Raw genomic sequence first — 25836 nt, forward strand, 5'->3', positions numbered from 1 at the left:
AGGCCGCTCGTCCCTCCACCACTGCCACCCGCCTCATTCGAATATAAGCCAAGGGGGGCTTTTTCAGCATAAAAAATGTGCTGAAAAATTCGGCTTATACTCGAGTATATACGGTAAGTTAAAAGTCTTACTGATCTGCCATAGAGAACTTTGCTCCTTCATAAACTACAATCTAGTTAAGTTTTATTCCTTTTGGGGGCTAGTCAAATGGCAAAAGGTAAGTTCATTGTTAAAAAAAAAAGCAACTAAAGGTATAAAGGGAATGTGAATAATATTAGTAGTTTAGAAGCACAGAAGGCAGAAATGCACAAATGGTCTTTTGTACTGTTTAGTGAAAAATATACAACTGTATATACAGATATACTACAATTAATACACTAACATTATTGTCATGTACCAATAAAACGTTTGTGCATTAGATTTGCTTACCACTTACTAGAGAGTAAGCCACACTTAACACATTGGAACTTACTTCCACAAAAGATTGCACTGCATGACTTCCCAAACATTTTGCCACTGAATGAGCCATCATTCGACTTGCAAGTTTCCCATTTAGCTGCATTGGGCACAGTTCAAATAAGTTTTGTGCTTTGTCTATAAACTGTCCTTTTTGTCATCCTTGTAAAAAGGAGGTACAGGAAGCTTATTATTCAGACAAGACAACTGAAGCAGAATGTTGGGTTACAACAAACAGAACCAATAGCCAGGCCATTTTACATAGCTTGTTTCTTTAGAAAGCAGGGGAAAAAATCATCCCAGGAATAACGATACATTTTTAAAATGAAGGCATGAGCATTTAATATTTTCACATTTAAGAAAGCAACAGTTTTCTTCCCCATATTATTTGTGTGCACTTAAAATATGCTGCACTGAAATTAAGCCTGCTGTTAGAGATTTACATGCTAAGTGACTGGTACTTCTAAATGTACATCAGTGGCTAGAGGTATCACAAACCAGATCATCACCCCCTTGCGTGTCTGCTGTTAACTTCTCACCTTGCAGTTATATGCTTTGATTTAGAAGCTACAGTGTTAATATTATAAGAATCCAAATTGTATTTGGAGACAGGAAACAAAACACACAGCACCCGTGTAATAACTGTTTGTGTCTACTGTGATTGGTTGCAGATTATTATTGGTAACGTACCTTTTCAAATTGTGAGAGAAGCCAATACTGTATTAGCTCTTCTTATTAAGGTTCCACTATGATCTTAATGACTAGCCATTATAAGGTAATATTGCTAAGCAGCACCTTAATGCACTTACATAGCTCAGCTTTCACAATTGCATCCATATTACTGGTTGTTTTTTTAAAAAATAGATGCACATTTGAGCAAGATGCACACTGGAAGTGGCACTTCATGATTATGTTATTAAACATTATGGGAGTTCAGACAGAGTAACACTAATATTTTTATTTGCTGACTCTTTATCCACATTAATCTTAAATTAAGACAACATCCTAAATACTTGTTCTCAATGGATTTGAATCCATACTGCAAACTCGCCATATAAGTTACCTCACATGTCCGGCTGCCTTTTAGTGGGTTGAATGAAGTTCACCACAGATACTCTGAATCAGGGATCCCCAAAAATATGTGGCGTCAATGTCAAAAAACTGATTTGAATAGGGAATGTTTAGATTACACTGCAAACCATAAAGAGAAAGTAACTCTGGCACATAACCTTCAATATTCTACCATATTTGAACTGAAACAATGATTTATTCCTTTACCAGCACATCATTTCATTATTCATCAACTATCTAAGAAAATCTAAGAAAATAATAAATTTACAAAGAGTGTTTTTTTAAAAAACAACACGTTGGCAAAATCTGAAACCTGAAGAAGACAACACATGTATTTTCAAAGGGAAGTTGTTATCTTACTGTTCTCTGGAACTGCCACAGCAGGTAAGACTATGGGATGGCGAGCTTGGTGGACAAATCCAAACGTCTAGAGAATAAGTCAGCTGCTGAGGCCAGGCCAACAACACCTTTACAGATCTTGGTGTTGCTTTCAGGGCAAAAAGGTATGCCAAGACTTCACACGCACCATGACTACTGCTTCCCATCAAGCACAAGGCAAACTGATAAACCACACCTAGATGTACACCTAGGAGCATACATCTGCTTCAGGTAGGGCCACCTCTTGCACCACTGTGGGTTTGCTTTGAGAAGAAGGGCTGTCCAAACGATAGTTAAAATATCCCAACTTGATGCCACTTCATACATGAGATGGGATTTGGGGGGGGGGGGGACTTGCTTCACCCTTCTGCTTCTCCCTCAGGCAATTCAGACAGGTAACCCATATTAACCCATGTGTGAATCTTCAGCACCTAGAATTCACTGCTAGGAGGTGCAATGGTTTCACTTGAGCCACAGCTAGAAACTCGGCTCTGACTCCCCTGCCCTGAGAAATGTTGAGACTAACTATGCAAAGCTTCTTTGTTGTGGTGCCTAGAGTGTGGAATTCCCTTCCAAGAGGGGTTTTTTGTTCTTCCCCCCACCTCCCCAACTTTTTGGGATTTAGAAAACGCATTGGTGGAACTGATCATCAGTAGCAGACCTGGATAATTGTATTGCTTTATTTCTATCTTTCTGTGAATTGATGCTTTCGGTTAAGCTGGCTAACTGTTTTATCTGTTGTTTTTAATATTAAATGTTAAGCCACATTATTGATCCTGACAGGTGGAAAGATGGGGCATAAATATTTCAAATGAATAAATACAATAAAATGTCCTCACAGCAAGACAAAGTCCTCAGTACTAAAACATTTCAACTTTTTGTTTTCATCCTCAGAGAAAAGGGTTCTCTCTTCCAGGACTGGACTCATCAGAAAATCATAGTCTCTAGAATGCCCATTTACAAAGGTAAACAAAGGGTAATTCTCCTTAGATGAGGATTTCAGGATCTACAATTAAACACAGGATCAGAGGAAAACATTGATTAGAAGACAAAAAACATTGCACCGCTCTTATTCCAACTATGTGTACATTGTCAACTGAGCATTCATTTTTAACACCAAGCAGAAAACACTGCACAAAGGGCATGCAAATCATCCCAAATAAATATTTTTCACGTCTGTGGCACACCTCCCAATGCCACATCTCCCCATCAGAGATGTGTGTGCACTAGATCTGTACCTAGAACACCCATTTATTTGCATGGTATAATTACACCCAAAGCGAAACAAATGATAAACAAATCATACCCAGTCAGCTCTCTCGTATAACATCTAAAACCTAGCAAGTTCAAAACCAAGCTTCGTACCAGCTCTTTGAACTGCTATAATTTTAATCAGCTAAATTACATATATGGTTACAGCACCATATTAAAAAGCCACATTAGTCTACAGATTAATCTACATGAGGGACTGGTCAAATAAGAAATTCAAAAATAGTTCTAATTGCACATTTAAACAACAACAGTCAGGAGCGGGAAAATCATGCTTGCAGTAAAATCAAATTCCACATTTTTTTACTGGGCTCTGCTGTTTTATCCCAGTTTAATTACATTAAACTGTTCTATCCCAGTTTAATTACATCCTTCCAATAGTATTGTGAAAGAGAAGGGCAAAGAGAACCAAGACATAAACAGTGGTGAGCAGAGGAGAGAGGGAAAAAGGAGGCTCATGTGAAAGGGGAACATTTTAGGAAGGTGGTACAGGGCAACAGATCTCAAGGGACAAGATAATTGGATACAACCTTTTATCATTTGGCTATTGGATCAATTCAGCCCACATCAGTAACAGAAGTTCACGGTATTCTGATGGCTGTTTGGTAGCCTGTGAAATTAGCTGGCAGGCCTTCCCCTCCTAATTGACAGGTGTCTTGCAACATGACAGCCACCACCACGACTAAGTTAAAGCGGCTCCCCACTTATACAGTGTCTGATGAGTTTCTTCCCATTACAGATGAAAATATATGTGTTCACACACACACAATTTTGCAAGGACGATATACATTAGTCTAGTGGCTTCATGCTAAATTTGTATGGAGGACACTAGATATAATAAACCACGATTCCCTAAATACTGACTGTTAAGGGAATGTAAGGAAACTCAGACCACAGAACTGTGGAAATGATTGCACTAATTTTTTACCCTTCTTAATCTTTGACACTCAAGACCTACAAAATCGAAATGTGATACAGGAGCTGTGAAGGGCATTGATAGGCTGAAACCCATTTACCAAATGAAAGCCCCCCTTGGTCTGCTTTTTCAGCTATCTTCAGAAATTGCCTATATATTTCTGAATTCACATTAAGCCATGAGCTAGAAACTTGCTTGAGATAGAAAAAAAGATTGTTATCAAATTTCACACCAAATTATCAGATTCTCACAAAATGAAATGGTGTACGCATGTACATGAAAAAAATACACAGCCATGACCATTTCAAAGGAGATGAAAGACTTTTAAAATATCTGGTTCTGTACTACTGCTTGAACAATCCCCCACTTAGGAAGACAATCACACAGAACTAGTATACCTCCCTGCTGATACAGGGGCTGGCTTCTAAGGTATGTAGTGCTTTCTTTTCAAAAGAATGATTTGGGAATTATTCCTGTAGAAGCATACACATGAAAAATGATACAATGTAATCAGAATCAAAATGATGTTGATTCCCAAGAAAAGTAATTTTGATTGAGGCAGTCTTCTGTACAGAGAATTCTAATCTCCAGAATTCTTAAGAAGCAGTGCAATGTCTTTAGTGAGCTATGAGCCAAGAAGTCTAGTTCAAATGCATTTTCTGTCATGGACACTATAGCCTTGGACAAACCACTCTCTAAGCCTTCCCCACTCCAGAATGCCTCTTTACTTTCTAGGATTATTAAATCTGTGGCATATTCTCTCTCTCTCTTTATGAAGGATGTGAGCAAAGCTTGGGCCTCCAACATCTATGAATTGTTCAGAAGGTAGATTCAATTATCAAGCAAAATAAAGAAACAAAAATGGCCAGAAACAAACTATGGCTTACTATGAATGAGCAGTGTGCTGCTGCCTGCTGGTCAATTGTGCCTGCTCCATCCTGCCAGGATCTCCAGGAGAAACAAACCACAAAGCTTGGCTTAGCATTACATGCAAACTGAGCAGTCTGCAGCAGCATGTCATTCATTCATGACAAGCCATGGTTTATTTCTGACCATAGCTCACTGCTAGATGCAAACAAGGCCAACGAGCCAATATGACATGGGTTCTTCCTAGATCCTTCCTTTTTATTTTTTTACTTTCACACTTCCACTTCACAATACCTAGCAGCTTTAACAGTGCAAATCAGAGTTCAGTGGGACTTGCACAGTATGCATAGGACTGCACCCTAAGTGCTGTAAGAGTGGTACTAGGAAAGCCTTCTCCTATGCCATCTTTCAGACAAGAATTTGTTAAACCACCATAGTTTTAAATGTCTATTGTACTTTTGAGCAAGGCAACTATTTATGTCAGCTTGATGAAAACAAACAGATGAGTAGATGGGAGTGAGCATGAACAATTAAGAGAAAGTGGCGTGTGTTACTGTGCAAATATAGTGGCTGCTCCCTTTTTATGTGTTAAATGTAACAATTTTATTTCCTTTTTCTTAGTTTATACCAGATGTAATAAACAACCCTGTGTTTGCTTGTATCTAAGATGTGCTTACTTTCACAGTAAATTTAAAATGGTGCTAACACATAGTAATAATATTTTATCTGTAAATGTAACAAACATACTTACACTAACAAATAATAATGCACAATTTAGTTTGATTTAATATTTCCATTTAAAGTCATCCCCAAGGAATTGATTGCCTTTTAAAATATTCTTTTTGTGTAGAAGATCATTCAGTGTCTGAAGCTTTCCGCATAAATATTTTCGTTTAAATGCTGCCACCTAGTGGGACAACCCTATACTTGGTCTTGATATAATTGAGAAGGGGGAAATTATCTCAGAGTTAATTTAACTTCTACAATACACATATGCATGCGTTGCAAAATCATTTACCCCAGGTAATTCAGTTAAATTTGGTCAGTGATTCCCAAAAAACTGCCTTTTAAGATGCAGATTATTTTTAAGAAAGGCCATTTTCTCTGGTGATAGGCATATCTGCTGAAAATACTCTTGTGTAAGTAGTTACTGAATCATCTACTTAAGTTATTTCTTTATCTAGACTTTACAATTCAATTGTGGTGATGTAATGGGATCACAAGAGATTGCTGTTGAGCTTATATATTTGTCTTTGCCAGTACATATCAGTGGCTCAAGCCTTGATAATACATCTTGAAGAGTTATATTTAAGATGTTCCAAAATAAAATAATATAAAAGTAAAGGACGACAAGGTGAAGTATCAGTTTCATCATGTGGATGCTTACCTTAGTTATTTCTTCAGAAGCCCTTTCAAAGGCTTGCACATTTGGACAATATAACCCTATAGTGCAGCTAGGATCCATTTTTTTAAAAGACATCTTCTTTGGAGAAGGGCAGTGGAATGACTGTAATTATAAGTGGGTGAAAGATTTTTTTAATGCTTTAAAAGCACAAGAGAAAATGATTGATATAAGATACAATTATTTGTCCTGTTTCCGAACGATTCATAAAACATTTCCATGAAACTGACTCAGTTTTACCAGTTCAATTAACAAAAAGCACTTTTACATGGTAAAAATGAGAGCTGCTAAAGTCAACTAAATGTTCAAAAAAATCTGTTTGAATCTGCAAAATGCAAGTCATGAAGGATATTAAGTGACTGTTTCCAGCGGAGGAACTTTATAAAAAGAGAAGTTGACCATTTCATGACCCAAATGACTTTTTCAGGCAAGCACACGGGCTTTGCCTGCAAATAACCACAGGATCAGTCTCTTGCATTGCCAAGGAAGACTGGGAAAGAAAACTTACTGAAAACCTGGAGGCCTACTGCCAGCATCTACTAGCAATAACAATTCCCTGATAGCTGCTCTTGTCTCCCTATTGTTTTACAGAAATTTGCAAGGGCTTAGAAGAACTGGATGAAATCATTTTTCATTATACCTCCTTTCCACTGATGTATCTTTTCCATTGCAATGCACTTTTTATTAGTGAGATTCCAATACAATAGATCTACTTTTCTTCAACACAGAGAAAAGTAACCTAGTAGAACATTTTATCCACTTTAGAAAAATAATTCTTATTTTTGAAATTCAGTGATATAAGTTTCCCAACAGATGCACACACAAAAAGGGATGGCTCAGCAGCATTTGAAAAGCAGTGCAGCACTTCCAGAGTTTTATCTCAATGCTTAGAAAATACACTCTACATGCATAGAACAGCGGTCAGGCTCTTCCAAACAAATAGATTCTGTAGGTTGACTGCAGACTGGATTGATTTTCAACTTAGCCTGGACAGTTTATCAATTCTGAAAACATATGATATGGAGAAATCTAGCAGAACTGTTACCTACAATAAGAAAGCAATTTCTGTTAGTTTTTGACACCCCTAGACAAGGACAGATTATTATTACATGCACTCAACATTAAGGTCTGATCCACAATTCAGTTGTTAAACAAGTGCTTCTTGCAAGGTGAGACCACCCAAATCGGCATGTTCTTGTTATGTCACCTATGTTCAGGTAGCCATTTTACCTCGGACATCAGGAAGAATCAGACACTGTTGTTATAAAAAAATGATTATTGAAGAACTGAGCAAGCAGATATTACTTTAATAAGAAATCGTTTCCATAAACTATAGACAACTATAATTCACAGACACCTCTCTATTCCTTTCTCTCTCGACCTGCTGTAACCTAATTTCTCATTCCTTAACTTCTCATCTAGGACTGCTACCTGCTAAAAGCTTTTCAACAATACTACAATGGATACATATGTGCAAATCTATTTTATTCACTACTAAATCTGAGGATTGCACACAAGCTAAAAAGTATTTGCACAATTTAATCCAGATGGAAAAATGCCTGAGCCTGAGCGGCAGCAGCTAAACTGGGCAGAATTAATGTAAACTGCTCAAGTGGGGTGAGAGAAAAGGCCCTTTGGAGTAGATGAGCTGCACAGACTGTAGGAGTGACTAGGATTGTCATCAGTGCTAGCTCAAAAGCTCTGATTCACACTGCAGCCAGTATTTTCAAAACACAAAATGGGTGGGGCTGTTGTGCCCTGTCTGTTTGTGAGTTGCTCAAGCAGATTTCAAGTTTACCCCCTTGACAGAGGTCTGGAAACTTGCTTTAAAAAAATATGAAGAGGAGAACCTACTGCCCACCAGATGTTGTTGGACTACAGTTCCCATCAACTCTAACCAAGCTGGCTGATGGAAACTGTGGAGTTCAGTATCTGGATGGCCACAGGTTCAATACTCCTGTGCTCCTGAGACCTGGGTTCCTGGGACGCAGACTAGCTGTAAATTGGGCCAGCTGCTGCTGGCAGCAAGTAGTGAAGCAATTTTTTTGGGGGGTGCTTCTTTCTTTGTGCATCATGGTCCATGTTCAGCCTTTGTCATGGGAAATGGTAAAAGTCTGGAGAAAAAGCAGACAGCACAGTGGAGTGCTACACACCTTCATTGTGGGATGCTGCCTTCCGTTGCATTCAAGTATCATAGGTTTGCATTGCAAGTCAACTTGGGTCAAGTAAAGGCATTCATAATCTCAGAACTATTTCCATCTACATGCTTTCAGCTCCGTAAACAGTCCCAGGGGCATAGCAGAGGCACTGCACTCCCCAATGTTTTGTGTGTGGCCGCCATCTAAATCATAGGAACTTAGGAAACTGTCGGGCCACTGGTCCATACATTTCAGTATTGTCTGCACTGACTGGCAGAGACTCGTCAAGATTTCAAGCAGTTCCAAGATTTCAGGCAGTTCCCCTAGTTCCAAGCCTGGGAAAGTTGTGGGACCCCCCCCCCACATGTGCAGCATCTGTCTGAGCATAGAGCTGTTCATGTATGAACCACACACACAACTGAGAGAACTCTCCTTCCCAAAGCAGTGAAGATGGACACTCGGCACTTGAAATTCCTGTAAGTAACAAGGGAGTAACAAGGAGTGAGGAAATGCTACTCCCATTGCAAAAGCACTAAAACTAGACTTTGGTTGTCTCAAAGCAAAAATCTGACACACAAACAAATTCAGAGGATATGTATTCCACTGTATACAAAACATCAGCAATGAATTTGGCTTGGTTCGTTTTTTAGTTTATTCCTTTTTGTGATTCTATGTTGAAAGAAAGAAAGAAAGAAAGAAAGAAAGAAAGAAGGGAAGAGAAACGATCTAAGTAATTAGTGTTTGGTTCATATATGAAGCAAACAGTGCTGGCTCTTTATCCATCCTACCTCGAGGGGGAAATCCTTTACGCTGACATCTACAAAAGACTGGCAGTAATGAGGATCCATGTAAATCAAACTGTCATCTACAAGGACAAAACAAAAGACAAGTAATTCAAAAAACACCTTATTATTACACTGCTTACAATCCAATTTCTATGCAGAACCATGGGGGGAAAGACACCCCCAGCAAGTAACTGCCTGCCAGGCTGATATTCATTGACTGAAGCGTAGGTTTTTGCAGGACAGATTAACTTTTGCATAATCAAATATGCTTGTAGAAGCAGAATTTTGATAAAGTGATGAGACTGTCATTTAATTTTTGGAGATAAAATTACTTTTACAAACACACAATTATATTCCAGGAGTTTGCATATGAAAAATGCATTGTACTCCCTCATCATGACAGGAAGAACATATTTGCTTGTCATTTGGTCATCAACCTGTACCATTTAAACTACTAAAGGGTAAATATATAACCAAGATCTGCCAGGTAGTAAGCAGTGAAAGGCTCAGAGAGTTTGATGAAACAAATAAATTATGCCTTGTTTGTGCAACAAAGAAAATTAAATGTACATTTTACAGAATCCAATTACCATATAGGGCAAATGACAAATGACTGGACTTTGGTGAGTCTGATTAATAAAGTACTCATTTTGCTATTTTAATCATTCCACTTCCCAGGGGGTTTCTATTAACTCCAAAGCTTGGCGGGTGGGAGGGGGTGGGGAGGAGAGAAGAGAAGAGGTATACCACACTGAAAAAGACATACCTTATTAAAATACTAACCTTGAAATCCAGCAAAGTAATATGACTGCTTAGGTTTGCCACCAATAATGCCAATGCAGTATTCAAGACTCAAAATCCCCTGTCATCACAATAAATAAAGGGGCGGGGGCAGGGAGAGGCAGGATTACCACACAGTAGACTTAATTTCATGCTGGCTAATTTTGTTCAGTACAAGCTGCTTACAAGAGGAAAGCAGAGCTGTATCATTTACCTAAGAAAGGCATTCAGAGAAAGTGTGAGGCAGAGGTGAACTGAGCAACCTGTGGGCTGCCTGAATCCCTTGGCCTGGCAGTCCCTGGCATCTCTGGTCGCTAAGCCTCTTCCATCCCAGAGTGTTCTGCTGGGAAGCAGAAGGCTGCAAAAGGGTTGATCTGCTTGGAATGCACTTCCCAAAGGCATCCTCGCCACCCCAGGGAGGAAGTGGCTTCCTCCCCCCCTTGGCACAGAGAAAGCACAGCACTTTGGGGCTGCAGGAAGCATGGATAAGCCTTTCCAGAATAGTAACAGCAATGGCAAAAACACCTAGGCACTGAGCCACAACGGGGAGGGAAGGAGCAAACAAGCCTGGCACTCAGGGTGAGTTTGAGACTAAGGAGCATTTGAGAGAGCGATGTTAAGCCTGCTGTGGGATAAAGAATCTAAAGGTCCACGTTTCAAAGGACTGCATGCTAATGTGTCTGACAAAACCTGTGCAGGTTCCCTGGCATCTACAACTACTTTGACGAGGAAAATCAAACCCATCCTCTTTTTCATTCAACTGATGCTATCCATTGTGTGTCCATGTACATATGGAGCATGACACTTGTCCTTCCAGACATTGACAAGAAAGCAAATGAGAAGGAAATCTTAACTTTAAAACCTTCACACTTGGAGCAGGCTAAACAAATAGCTGCCATATTATCATTTTATTTCATTTAGCACAGCCTCTGAACTCTGACTAATCAAGTAGACTTTGCTTCTTAAAAGTACTTGGCAAAAATAGAAGCAGGGCTGGTCCCCTTTTCTTCCCTTTAGGCACAGCTTCCATTAATTCAGAAGAGCATTTTTACAGGCCCAGGTAAAAAGTTTTCTTGGAGGGAGGACTAGAAGTGTGTAAAAAAAGGCAAGGGGATAGGACAATTTCCAAACTGAGAGATTACAATGAACCGTCTATAGTCCAATATGGGTACAACAGGGTGCAGCAGCAGATGTTATACCACCCAGTGTCTGAGCATGCTTATTAATTTTGATATCCGAGTGTTTTAAGGAAAAGGAGGGTCACAAGAACATAAACTGAAGGGATGGCACACTATTGCTGATATTTGAGATAGTCATCTTTAGGGCTTCCATGACAGTCTTAAATTGATTATTAGCACCACTGAGACAGAAAACGGATACTGTTAATGTAAATGCCACTAATCAGCTGCTTAAGTGTGGGGAACAGATGAAGATCCTAGGTAACATTTTAAAATCAAGGATGCATGGGGGTGCTCACTGAATGAACCACCAATACAGGTGAAATCAGATCAGTCTTTATCCTGAATTACTGCATCAGCAAGACAGCCATTTAGGGACTGGAATAGTTATAACTGGTTTAACATTGAATATCCTAGCCCTGCAATTATGTCTGCATACTGAAATTTCAAATTTCTGAAGTCAAACTTTATGATCTACTACCGTAAAAATCATAAATACTTTTAATAGATTGAAGATTTCCATCCTTAACTGTCTTTTTATACCATCTAGTGTTACTTTCTGAAAAGTGACACTGAAACTCGTTTCATACCTTCACAAACTCTAGGTATTCCATGTTGGTTCTTTCTCCTCCCAGCCTCACGGGAATTAATATGATGACAGATTTGGCATCCGATTTTTCAGAATCCGTGAAAGAGCACTGCGTATCGATAACATCGGACTTGTAAACTTGAATGAGGCAACACGAAATGTAAAGGGAGATTTTTAAAAACGCATTTTCAAACACGTGCTGAATAAACCAAACAAAGCCAAATACACACTGAATAAACCAACCAAAAAACAAGGTATCTGCTGATTCTAAAGGGGATAGGAGGGAACTGGCACCGTTTGGCTCTCCTCATGGATTCTTGTGTTCTCCCACTGAGGGCCAGAAACACAAGTGTGTGAGTGTGCATGCCTAAGGGCAGAAACCAGAGATGCCACAAACCCTGCGCTGCACGAAGCCCAACTGCTGTAACTTGAACTGATGGGACTGGTGCTTCTTGGCTCACTAGTCATGAATAGGTTTCCACTGCTGTGTCAATATAGCGTGAAATCCACCCACGCGCTGCACCAAGAGCATCTTGGAGTCCAACCGAAAACAGCACTTTGCTGATTTACAGCATATCTATTCAGTCGTGTGTTGCATTGAATTCAGCGGGGTTCACTCCCAGGCAAATGGGGCTAGGCTTGCCAACTCTCCCTCCTAGGCCACACCGATGCAGATATGTCAATGCAAGGGATTTCCAGAGGGCTCTGTTAGCCTGCTGGAGCATAAACAGCAATTTGTCTTGTGGCAGCTTCAAGACAACCACACCGTATTATGGCATAGTCATGAAACCTGATGCCGTAATTAAATCTGCAAGGTCTTTTGCTAAGAAAGAAAGTAGTTGAGCCTAGGCAAACCATAGGCATACCTGGTTTGGACATGTCCCCACAGACCTTCTAGCTGCTGCTAACATTGTCCTGTTCCAGGGGATGGAAGGTGCATGGAAGACTGGGCTATTCAAGGCTACTAGCCAGGATGACTATGCTCTTACCTCCAGAGCTGGAGGTAGCAACACTTCCGAATACCAGTTGCTGGAAATCATGGGAGGGAAGTGTGTTGCCCTTGTGCTCCATTCCACGCCCTGGCTTCTCACAGGCATCTAGCTGGCCACTGTGAGAACAGGATGTTGGACCAGATGGGCCACTGGCCTGATGCAGAAGGCTATTCTTATGCTCTTACAGCCTGGGTATATCACAGCTTTGGGGCGATCACTCACAGCAGCATCTCTACCAGAAGCCTAGTGTTACGCATCTCCCTCTGGTACTCCAGCAAAAGCGTTAGTATCCAACCTCGCCTGGAAGCAGCACATACATAATCAGAGCATTTATGCTGCTTTCGTCCAATAAGGAAACTGCGATTGTGTTTGCTTTATTGCCTGCCTGATATATTTGAGTATTCAATGCAAAGTGAAAACATTCATTATTACTCCAGGGCAGAAGGAAATTAATTTTTTGCATTGATCTAATAGCACAGGAGAGAGAAGATGGCTTTCTTAAACTATACTTTTAATTACTCGGGATTTTTTTTTCCCGTAGAGAAAAAGAATTAATATATCACTTAAAATGGTTTGTGCATGTTGGGAAGGAAGAATGAGTCCGAAACACTGAGTCAATAAGTTCAGAGGACCTGCTCACAGAAGATGCTACAGAAGTGCACAATCCTCTGGTTGTATTAGAAAAGAAAAGGCTTCCATATTTCAGCATTAGAAAATGTTACTCAAACAAACGTTTAAGAGTCAGTGCAGCAACACTGATCCCCAGGAATTCAGTAATTATCATTTGTGATTTACCCTGCACCAACAATATACAATAACACCTTAGAGTGAAACAACAAGAAGCTTTTTGCCCCATGGAGCTTACAATCTAACCCCAATGCTTAATATTAATCTTATTTATATATGAAGTTTTGCAATATGTAACTTTGTTTGTAAAGCCTTTGATCCAAAAGAATGTCAGTGGGGTTCTTTTTGCATTGTGGGACCTCCCCACCCAAGAAAAAAAAAATCTGGTTGAGAATAAGTAGGTTCTCTGGAATGTTGAGATCAGGAAGCTATCACGGGGAGTACAAATTGAAATGTTCCTATCCATTTGCAAAATGGATCAAACTCTATGTTTGGATCAAACTCTTATGTTTTTAGCATCACAAAGAAATGTAAGATTTAACGCTAGCATTGGTCAAGAATACTGCACAATATACCCCCCTTACCTGTACAATCTTGAGCAACGTAGACAGTTATTCCTTGTAACTCAGGGTCTTTTGACTCTTCAACAGCTTTTCTAAATACAAACAGGCTTACTTTAGGTTCACAATGCACAGAATTAAGGTGCAGAATCATAACCATAGAGTTGGAAGCAATCCCAAGGATCATCTAGTCCAACCCCCTTCAGTGAAATAATCTCAACATACGGTCCCTCATCCAATTTGAAACCCCACCGGACCCTGTTTAGCTTTGCAAATGTGCCAACAGTTTTATTAGGACACAATCCTCAAATCACCTACTCTGGAGAAATAGACTAGGCAGGAGCGCTGAAAAACACAGCCTTAATCTGCCACAAAGATGAACTACAAGTGTAATTCGCAGACTGCAAAATGTGGCAAGCAAGGAAAACAAAAGCAATTTAAAAACAAGCATCATAAGACAATGCCAGTCTGTTTTTCATTATGCTTACTTCCAATTAGCAGATAGCTAATTCACCAAGTTGAAACTGTTTTAGTATACAGTGGTACCTCAGGTTAAGTACTTAATTCATTCCGGAGGTCTGTACTTAACCTGAAACTGTTCTTAACCTGAAGCACCACTTTAGCTAATGGGGCCTCCTGCTGCCGCTGTGCCGCCGCTGCACGATTTCTGTTCTCAACCTGAAGCAAAGTTCTTAACCCGAGGTACTATTTCGGGGTTAGAGGAGTCTGTAACCTGAAGTGTATGTAACCTGAAGTGTATGTAACCCAAGGTACCACTGTAGCTTGCTTTACTAAAGAAGAAATGCTGAAAAATCTGAGTTAGGGAAACTGCACACATCTTTGTTGAAATGCGTGAAGAAAGCCAATTGCCCACTATAATGTGCCAACATGTTACAAACCTGTTATGATACAGAGTACACACAGTGGAAATCTGCCATCAGTCATAACCAACCACATATACATGTGGTAAAATAGATTTGGGAGCATGTTATGGGACACAAAGACATAATGGGTTGTCCCCCCACAGGATCTGGCCGAGGGTTTCTGCTGGCAAAAGGGGGCAAGGGCTTTTCTTCATCCTTCATCCTGATTTTCCCCTTTGTCCCTGAATCTTCCACCATCACATCCCATACTGTTCTGGAGGGTCCATCCACCCTCTGCAAAAGCTTTTTCAGGAGCACAAGGACTGTACATCATTACTAGTCTGGATCCAACCCAATCTGTATATATAATCATTGTATGACCTTAGCTCCAAAGTTAAATGCAAAACCTGTTTACTCAGAAGTAAGGCCCACCAGTTTCAGTGGGAAATACCCCCGTGCAAGTATGCATACTGTTATTGCCCCCAAAGGTTAGCTACTCATGGCCTCAGAGCATTCTGAAGAACAATCAGCTCCAAGTTGTATGAGGGATCCAAGTGGGTGTGGAAGGGATGTACTATGAATAGATAAGGTGGCTATGCAATGGATAAATTTCTGGTGGTATTGGTTTACAGAAAATATTCAAGTTGACCATGAAAACCTTAGAAGCTTCCTTTTTGAAAAGTGTAACGTGAAATTCTAGGAAAATATTAGTAAGTTTTTCGTGTCAATTCCAATTATTTATCTCTGCAAATTCAAATGGATACATAAATAACCTTCACCTCTCAAGACACCACATTATTTCCCAGTAGTCTCATTCAAGGTGAATATTCTTGCTATACAAGCAGCACGTGATTCCTGCATCTATATAAATGTAAAAATTTACATCTGCACTTTGGCCTCTTGTGCTTAGAAGGTTTAATGATTCAATTTATGACCATATTGGGACCCACCTAGAACATAAGACTATAAAAATACAAAATCAATGGTGTCCAAAAAAATGGCACATAAAGGCACCCTGTACTGAGAAATCTGACTTTCAGCTTTTTTCTTTTTTTCAATCTAGGCTGAATGTCACAGACCCTTTACTTTTACTATTATGTAATTATAATATTAATAGTCCCATACACTTACAATTTCAAAAGAATTTGATGTGTGCAAAGAAATGCTGAAAACATCAATTTTAAACTCTGACAGTTCATTACACTATCAGTACATTACAGCCCCCAGGTTACAGTATTAAAAAAAAGAAGTAGTAGTCTCTAATGTTATGCATGTTCCAAGGTTAAAAGAGTTGTTGGTTTTTAGAACATTTCATTCAAGATACCCTACCAAAAGTCTAGGTTTGGAACAAATCTTTGTAGTCTAGAATAGGCCAACGGAAATGTTTCAGAAATAAAAGAAACTTTGAACAGAGACCAGTCTTAAAATATTCACTACTCCTTCCTTTTCTTCTTTCTGGAACACATCCTATGAATTTGAATCACTAATGACAAGGATATATAGCTAAAGCTTTAATTGTTACTTTCTAATTAGCTGACAATCTCAAGACAGTGCTAAAATGAGCTCTCCCTCCATTGGATACATTAGTGAAAGACAATTTAGTTTGTTTTTACCTCAAAAGGTGTGCTACAACAGCTGGCCCATACCAATCTCCAGCTATTTTCCCAGACTTGTTTCCATATTCTGTTAGGCGATGCAAGCCAAAATTTGCAAGTGGAGAATCGCCAAACCACGATATTATTTTTCGATGAAAGTGTTCATCCCTCCTTTCTCTGTTCCCCCAGTTCCCCCCTGGGGCTTGCTTGTGGTGGCTTGACTGGTTCCTGAATTCTTTCTCTCCTGTACGTGATGCTTCGAGGGATGCAGTGAGCTTTTTTACTGTGTGACTTGTCCATGATTCAGAGTCTGAATTTTCAATGACAAATGCATCTGGCCACGTCCAGTCTGTGACAGATACAGCATATATTTAATGGTTTGCCTGCTAGTAAACAATCTAAAGAATTTTTATTCGTTTTAAATTATCTGGTGAAAATTTAAAGATGCTTAAACTTGTCTGTTCTCTACACTAAACAACAGAGATTTAGCATCAGCCAGACAATCCCAGAGTTTCCGAATAAAAGTACAACAACACTGATTTTATAACAGTTCCATCACAACACAGAAATCTTTTCACACAGAACAGGATTAAGGGGCACTGATGAATTAAGAAATGTCATTGTATTACACAAAACTTAACTGCTAACTTTTTCAATTGAATTGTTTTTCATTTTTCCAAGAATTAAACATGGTTTCCAAGAAGTTAGAATAAATTTTAGTTAAACTGAATTGTTTTAATTTGTATTTAAAATTATTAAATGTTCTCAAGCAATTTCCTCAAAATGATTTTATAACTAGAAGAGCAACATATTTTGGGGGAAGAAAACATATACATTCATGATTGCCAAACACAGGCATTAGAAAGTTGAATCCATTTTGGAAAAGGATTGCATAATTATGGTTTCTACAGAGTTTCACAACACCCACCAATACATCCCCCACACTGTTATTTAAAAATCATTCAGAATAAAAACCAAATAAGCATTGCATGTAACTACTGAATTTGAAAGGCTAACACTCAGGATAGCTCAGTAGGTAGAACATGAGAATATTAATCTCAGGGCTGTGGGTTTCAGCCCCACGATGGGCAATAAAGTCCAGCATTGCAGGAGTTTGGGCTAGAAGACCCTCGTGGTCCCTTCAAACTCTACAATTCTAACACACTTCATTCTCATAAGCACACATAGCCCAATTCCTTTGGTTATCTATTCCCTCAAATCAAAAACTAAAAGTTAACTGAATAGGTCAAAAATCTGGTGAACTTGCCTCTACCAAGAAAGTGAAGAATAAGTCCTTGTGCTAGAAGCATCTGGCCAGTCCTCAGGGTACAGCCCCAGCCACAGTCTGTTGTTAAAGCTGAGCCCTTGATTTGAGGAAATTCTTCTCTGTATGTCAGCCATATTCTGGAAATAAAATCTTTACGGAACTCTTCCACATTTCTTGAAATCCCTTCATCTGTTATATCATAACTTGACCCATTTGGTGACGTGTCACTTGACTCTATAAGAGAGAGACATAACAAGCTTCTTTAAAAAAAAAAGTTTACTAGTACGTACTTGTTTTAAATAAGTGACCAACTGCAAAATCTTGTACAATTTATCAGAACTGTGAACAGTACAAAGCCCACTGTGGGAAATCTCTACAAAATAATAAAACAAAAATAGTAACTTGAGCTTACAGGTATTTGCCATAGGGAATGAATATACAGCTAGAGGAGGGGTTGGCAAAGTTTACCTCAACTGGGCCGGTTCACTCCAGCGGAGATCCCTCCGTGGGCTGGATCACATGCGCGTGGCCGCGATTTCCGGTGTCTGCACCTGCACAAACGCAATTTTCAGCGTCTGAGCATGCGCAGACATGATTTCCGGCACCACACAAGTGAGTCCCTGCGCCACGATGTGCCGGTTTAGCACAGTGCGTGGGGACTCACTGAGTGGGCGGCTCGGTTCGGGGGCGGTTCGTGGGTCAGTTAAATGACCCCTGTGGGCCACTTGTGGCCCGTGGCCCTTAGGTTACCTACCCTTGAGCTAGAGGCTTCACTCCATAAAGAGTAAAGGTAAAGCCAGTGTCTTCAGGTCAGAATATTTAAAGGAAACGTGGGAGAAAAAATTATATAAAAATCAGAAGGCAAGCAGAAACAGTTGCCAGTTTGGATTGGTTTTTGTTATCTCCTTCTTCCATATTACAGAAACAATTATCCTGCATACAACTTTTGCAGAAAGGAAAACCGAAGAAAATACAGTAACTGACATTAAGCCAGGGCTGTAACTGACATATAAGCACAATTGTTGCCTAGACACAAGTGAATTGGCACAGGATTTTACAAAGCCCTGTTTGCCCAGTCTGCACATGCTCACAAGCCACTATAAAGAATTTGAGGCCTATGCATGCCTCACCCAACCCTCCAACTGCACTCATCAAGGTCCTTAACAAAGTAGAGAGGATCTGAGAGGTATATGCTGGCTTCACACAGACTAGATTGTGTTAGTAGCTGTCTGTACAACTTTGGGTGTATTGGAAGTAAGGGAACAGAGCTTTAATATGTCCTATGAAGATCCTTCACATATGGAATGTAAGACTTTTCCAGCAGCCACTTATTGCAAGTGGGAAACAGTAATATATATGCATCAATGTCCGTTTGGACTGAAGAGCAAGTTACATGCTTGCAGCACATACCCTCAGTCTTGAAATGGTAGCATTTTCCCAGCAAAAAGACAGGAGAATTTCTGCTAAAGTAAGTTTTTGTTTTCAACACCCAGCCTATAAAGAAGAAGAAAAGCAAAGTAAGACATTTAGAAATGATCTCCAGGCCAACTTTAATGAAGTTCACAGAAAGCAAGGAAGAAAATGAGCAGTCTCAGCTTTTATTAAAAACAACTTCCTCTGCTTTGTACAACACAAATAGGGTTTAGGTTATTCCTGTGTTAAATTTGTTAAATAGTTTATGTTGATGTCTGCACTTTAAAAAAAAGCACACATAGAAAGTTTCACTTTCCAAGCAGCAGTAAAAACTAGTGGAAACACAGTATTGAGAAATAAATCCAAAAAACCTGAAGCGTTCCTTTTAGGTATGATCGGAGAGGAGATCAAAAATGAAGACCAAACATTCTTTCAATATGCAATGGTGGCCGCCAGGATTTTGTTAGCGCAAAACTGGAAAACTTCCAATATCCCCACCATTAGAGAATGGCAAATGAAATTATATGAGTATATAGAATTAGCTAGAATGTCACAAAAAATTAGGCATCAAAAAATCGTTAAGTTTACGAACGACTGGAATAAATTTCTAAGTTACATTGAAATCAATCTAGGTATTACCAAAATCACAGTGGGCGGAATCTAAAACCTGCGATGTAAAGAGCTGATATAATACAATCTGCAGATAAGCGATGAGTTTATTTTGCCTAAACCGAGATGGAAGGAAGTCAATTGAGTGATGTTATGTTGGTTTGTCTGTTTTATGTTTATAGGCGTTGTTTGTTGTTGTTGTTTGTTTGTTTGTTTGCTTTTTTTCTATTCAGTCTTTTTTCTTTTTTGTATTGTTTGATGTCGTTTCCAAAATATCAATAAAAAGATTAGTAAAAAAAAAAAAAAAAAAGAGAGAAATAAATCCGATCTTGTTTGATACAGGTAGAATATAAATGTTTCAAATAAATAAACAAACATTCATACAAAATTTCTATGCAGCCCATTTCATCCCTCTGAAAGGCAACACTCAAAGCAATCAAATACAAAAACATATCCAGCCCTCAACATGGTCATGAGAACTTGTGGGTAGGGGGTGCTCACACAGACTCAGCCCTGATCTTCTCCTTGCATAGAGGAATGAAAGGCTAAATGGGGCAGAAAAACAACTAGATTAAAGGCTAAAAGCACATTAAAAATAGGGACCAGAAATCCAGGGCAAACAATAAAAATTAAACAGCAACAGAATTAAAGGCTGGTTTTTTTAAAAAAAGACTTCAAATAGTTATGTCTTTTGAGTTTCTCTTTACTGAGAGCAGAAACCTGACAAAAACCTAGTAGAATCTTTTAAGCTTTCTTTAAGCTTTAATTATTAGGAACTACAAAACAACAGTTGCTCTTTTGGTTATTTCTGCAGAAAGTTTCATAAATATTTTCTTTTCTCATGCTATCCTCTTCTTCCCCTTTTCTAGCATCTTCCTCATGGACTATGATACCAGAATAGATTTGTTTCTGTCATGGATATCTGATTAAATGGAATTTACAGAATGGGGAAATACACTGATTTATCCCCAGCTATTGCTGACTATTTAAGTGCAAGTGATTCTTTTAATAGTGACAAAGGAGTAGGTGTCCAAAGAGGCACAGAAATTTCTAGAAGGAAAAATTTGTCAACTAATGGAGAAGTAACACAGCCACTTTCTTAATCATGGCTATGGCAGTTTCATACGTCATCAACCTCCCAACCTGCAAGATGACAAGTAGGTCTATCTACAGATGCCCTCTAAGGGAAAGGCTGAGTTTCACAAGCTAAATCATCAGTCTTCAGCTGGGAACCATCACCAGGTCATGGCCTGATTTAAGACAGATCATACTCCCACCATACAAATATATGGTAAAAAAAAATAAGAAATTATTTCCCAGGTACATATTTGGGTTGAAAGTGGGTACTTGGTCTGAAAAGGTTGAACACTACTCAGCTAAACTATGTTTTAACCGTACAGTTGAGATCTTAAGCAAGGACAAAGCAACAATATTTAATTAGCACTAAACATACCCTAATTGCTATCTCACTGGCTTGATTCAGACACAGTACTAAACTGTGGTTCATGCATTTCCTCCTCTGACACTGGCACAATGAGATCAAAAGCTCTCTTTTCAATCGATGGCAGTCTAGCATTACACCCAAACCCGACACTGTGGTTAAACTTTATCTATGGTTTATGAAAACAAGCCAACTTCATAAACCATGGCTTAAAGCTGGCTTGTTTCCATAAATCATAGGTAAAATAGTTTGCTTTGGACATAATGCTAAACAAAGGTTAGCTAAAAATAGAAATGAATGCTTCTGATCTCCTTTTTGCAGTTGCACTGAGAGAGGAGAGATGGGGAGGAAGTTGACAAACCCAAGTCTCATTCACATAATACAAAATGGCTTAGCATTACATCCGAATGAGTCCACTGGGCCTCAGAGTTCAAAAAACGACTCATGCTCTCTCTTGTGCAAATTCCCACTTCCTTCCCTTGTAGTATTAGCTTTACATCTGCACCAGCACTAACAACAGTTAACATTAACTGGGAACTGCAAACCAGCTTCAGTCATTTGAGACAACGCACAATCCATTTTCAAAGATGAGGTTGCATTCTTCCATTAATTGTTTTAAGCAATGCAATTTATCGCGTTTCACTTACTGTATTTCATATTATGCCATGCAGACATAAACTTTGATTTTATTTTCTCTACTTCATCTGTCCCTGCGGCCTCCATGTTCAGATTCAAGAGGAAAAGCCATCACTGTCTCAAAAGACACTAATCTGTGCTACTGCAAAAGGAAAAGGAATAAACACATCCATGAACACTCAGGGCATAGCTAAGCATGCTTGTGTTATTAGGTGGTTAAACATATTGTGACTAGGAAGAGCAATAAAATCTCAGAATCCTCCACTTGCAGGGAGAAAAGCAATTGTAACTTCTATGAATAAATAATAAAAACATTTTATTCCAAATATACAACAGTAAAATTATCATCCAACGCTAAATAAAACATAATGTCCTCCAAATGCTCTCTATTTCACAGTAAACTGTCCTGTGTACATAGACTACATTGGTGTACATCTGAGAACACCTAAACACTAATTGGAAGACAGAGAAAAATATTTGAATTGCTGCAAAAGGGACACAGTTTTATATTATGTCTATTCTGTTCAGAAGCAGGACTCTGGGCTCATGAATATTAATGCTCTATTTAAGAGAGTTGGGTTCTATCCCAGTCCAAAATGTATTACAAGGGAAGAAATCTGGGTTGCAAACAAAAAGAGGAGTATGCTTAAAAATAAATTACCAAAACCAAGTCTCCTGTAATATGTTGGATTATTCTTGCAAAAGAGCTACTTTAAAAATTCACTAGAAAATTTATACGTTGCATGGCTTTCAATTATAAAATGAAGGATACAAGTAAAGGTCAGATGTGTTGGCACATTAAAAAAAAATCAAAATCTGTATTAAGGCAATACCTTTAACAGGCTAACCAAAATGTCACCAAATACTGTGCCAAGTCAAGCCATATGATATTGGATTTTGATGTAAGATTACCATGAAAGCATTTAACAGAACTAAACAGGTATTTCAATTACATTATGTATAGTGGCCTTACATTATACATTCTATATCATAGTGGGTGATTTAAAAAATATATTTTTAATAATATGTTTTCTGGGTCTACTGTATTGACATTAATGAGAAAGGAAGAAAAACACCAAAGAATGGAGGCAGTGAGGGCTGCCATTCATACATGCTCTCTGTTAGTTGAAAAAGCATGAAATGAGTTTTAATCATAGAAATCTTACTCCAAATTCATTGGGGAATTGTCTATTTGTAGTGTACTGTTTAAATAATTTCACTGGCTTGTATACGGTTCACATTGTTTGCTATTATATAATGACCATAATATGTCAGGTTTCTATTTGCTTGTTCACATACTATATTAATTTATTCCTTTGACTTTGTCTTTTTGATGCTACTAATGATATTGCTGCGATACGGATTTTGGATGGATATGGATGGAGGAACTATTGTTGAGTGTTAACGTTCCTTTCTACTTCTGTAAATATTTGCATTGGAAAAGAGCTAAGCAAACAAAACAAGGTTAGCAAAGCAAGAATTTCTTCACAAGATTAGTACAGTATTTAATTTTGAACAGACATCTCATTACATAAACAATGCTGCATGGAGTATCAGCATTCATTTTAACAATCACAGGTTGTTTTTACAAAACTTCAGAAAGAAGGGATATGCTCCATCAGATTTTATGTCAGTGTAAATGGCTGAAGAATAGCAGCTTCTGGGGGGCTGATTTCTTTCATTGCCTTTTTAAGATCAAGGACATTTGTAAAGCTAAAATTGATCTGCAAGTCTGAAACTCTGAAGGTTTTCCCTGGCTATTTCAGGGATAAAATAAGCCCAAGCACCTATCAAGGGTCACCAATATGGTGCCCTCCAGATGTGAAGAATAATAACAACAATTTTATTCTTTATACCCCTGTTGTCAGCCCCAAGCATGGCTGATGGTCAGGAATGATGGGATTTTGAATCCAACAACATCTAGAGGGCATCACATTAACTAGCCCTGCCCTAGTTGAATCTCAAAGAACACTATTTTTATTTCTTATGCAACAAAGAAGCTATCAATCCAAAGCATTCTTGGAAAACTTCCCATGTGGAACATACAAAATATAAATTATTGAGACAACATAGGAAACTGTATTGGAACTTATTCAATTGCCATACTAATGACAATCAGCAAGATTCTAAATTCATTTGGGTGGTTTTGTGCATAATGTTTCCAACGCTTCAAACAATGTTTTGGAGAATTGGAAACAAGCCTGTAGTGGCTAACGATGGAACGCTTCCCTCTTTTCAGCAAGAAAGTGAAGCAAGAGTTTCCTTGGTGCCCCGGCATCATGTATGATACAGCAGCCAAACCCACAGCTCTTTTGAGCTCGATTTGAAGCTAGGGAGGGCACACAGTCCTTGACTATGTGCAGGGGCGCAGGGTGAAGTAAGTGACAAGGAAAGGGGAAGGGTCCTTAAAACCACAATTTTGGCTTGGCTACTAGGGCTAGCCAAAAATTGTAAACTTATTTTTATTTAGATACCAGAAAACCCAAAGCTGCTTCCAAGACACTCTTGTTTGAAAGCACTGGATCATTTGCAGGCTAAGATCATGGAGAATAAGGAGAAAGCGTGTTAGAGGACAGGGACTTCCCTTGGGGACTGAATGTGTGTGTTAAGGAGAAAGATTGGGACTAGATGTAAAAGGGAAAGACTCAAGATAAATGCCAGAGAAATAAGTAGGTGTGTTTGGTGTTATTTTTATCTATATTTATACAGATCATGAGAAAAAAGTACAAAAGGGTGTGCAACGCTGGTCTGATGGGGATGCCTATATTAAGCAGGACAAATTTCTCCTTAGGTAGCTTTAACCAATTTAGATTTTTCTGAAGACACGAGGTTATTCTCACCTCATACTGCCCTGAGCCATTAGTAAATAAATATGTTGATACCTTTAGCAGGAGATGAAAAAGAGCAAGGAGATGAAAACTGCCAAGGTGTCCTAAATGGGGTTGGCACACATTCACACTGTTTCTTTTAGACAGCTGTTTAAAAAACCACTAAGTTCACAATCCTGTACCCACATACCTGGAAGTAACACCCACTGAACTCCATGCGACTTCCTCATGTGCCGACATGCACAGGGCTGCAGCCTAAGTATCAATAAGCAACCAAACTGAATGGGGTTTTATTACTTATAGGGTGGCATACAAATGTCATACATAACATAAAGTTGCTTGGGTGGCTTAGAGTAAATAAGTAAAAACAAACGAACAAACAAACCCTGAAATGCTAAGTTCTCTACACAGCTGTAGCCTGAAACGCCTCGTTTCGACAGATGTCAGACCAAAATGGTCATCTGTGGCATCTCAGCACCCAGATGGAGCAACGGAGGGAAGTCCTTGGCTTGCAGGTGGCACAAGATAAATTTGCGAGCGGAAACCTAATTCAGGGACGTGCCTTTTTTGCCACGACCGAAGATGCGCCCTTATTGCAAAACCTCTGCACAGAAACAGAGGCCGTTATTTCCCAAAATCACTGGGTAATATAGGAAGAGATGGCTGTGTATGTCTCTCAACGTCCCATTAAAAAAATCCCCTCCTTCTTCAACAAGGCAAGGCTGCTCCCCGTCCGTTCCCAAGCCCCAAAGGATTTCCAGAGGAACCCCCAAGACACATCAGGGTCCCCCTGCCTTGAAATGCTTGTCCGCCCACTGAAAGCGGCCCCGAGGAACCCGAAGTCCTCATTCCCCCAACCCGACCCACAAAGTTCGCGCTCACCGAGGACGCCGGAGTCACAAGGAGGTGAGAAAGGGGAGGGGGAAGGCCCTCCTGTTTTAAAATTCTTTTTCTTTTTTTTTTAAACTTTCCGATCTTCACCACCGACTCTTTTGACCCACTCCGGCTACCATAAGCGCCAGTCGGCGCCGTTACGAATCCCCCAGTGGCGCCGCTTCCGGGACTGAGGAGGAAACCAAATCTGCCTACACAGCAGAGGGTCACCACCGGCGCGAGCGGGAGGGCGGGAATTCAAAACTGCGACTCTTCTCATTTGCTAGCTGCCCAGACACTACA

At 39.3% G+C, this 25836-nt stretch overlaps 1 protein-coding gene across 4 annotated transcripts; it reads right to left on the reverse strand.

Moving 5' to 3' along the window:
• Positions 1-312: 312 nt before the first annotated feature.
• Positions 313-25793, reverse strand: ATG4C (autophagy related 4C cysteine peptidase). Of its 4 annotated transcripts, XM_083621302.1 has the most exons (12): positions 25543-25776; positions 24851-24915; positions 21844-21974; positions 19144-19227; positions 17734-17967; positions 16485-16815; positions 14033-14103; positions 11831-11967; positions 10066-10144; positions 9286-9362; positions 6345-6464; positions 313-2911 (listed from the first exon to the last, which is right to left on the reverse strand). In XM_083621302.1, exons 3-12 carry the CDS (start codon positions 21917-21919, stop codon positions 2741-2743), a joined length of 1380 nt encoding a protein of 459 aa, XP_083477428.1. In that variant the 5' UTR covers positions 21920-21974; positions 24851-24915; positions 25543-25776; the 3' UTR covers positions 313-2740. The 4 variants fall into 4 exon arrangements, with proteins under 4 accessions (XP_083477428.1, XP_083477427.1, XP_083477429.1 ...); XM_083621301.1 differs by lacking the exon at positions 24851-24915 and having other exon boundaries at positions 25543-25793; XM_083621303.1 differs by lacking the exons at positions 313-2911; positions 6345-6464; positions 24851-24915 and adding an exon at positions 6684-7404 and having other exon boundaries at positions 25543-25777.
• Positions 25794-25836: the final 43 nt, after the last annotated feature.

This window comes from Podarcis filfolensis (assembly GCF_964270895.1).
Source record: "Podarcis filfolensis genome assembly, chromosome: 6".
NCBI classification, from domain to species: Eukaryota; Metazoa; Chordata; class Lepidosauria; order Squamata; family Lacertidae; genus Podarcis; species Podarcis filfolensis.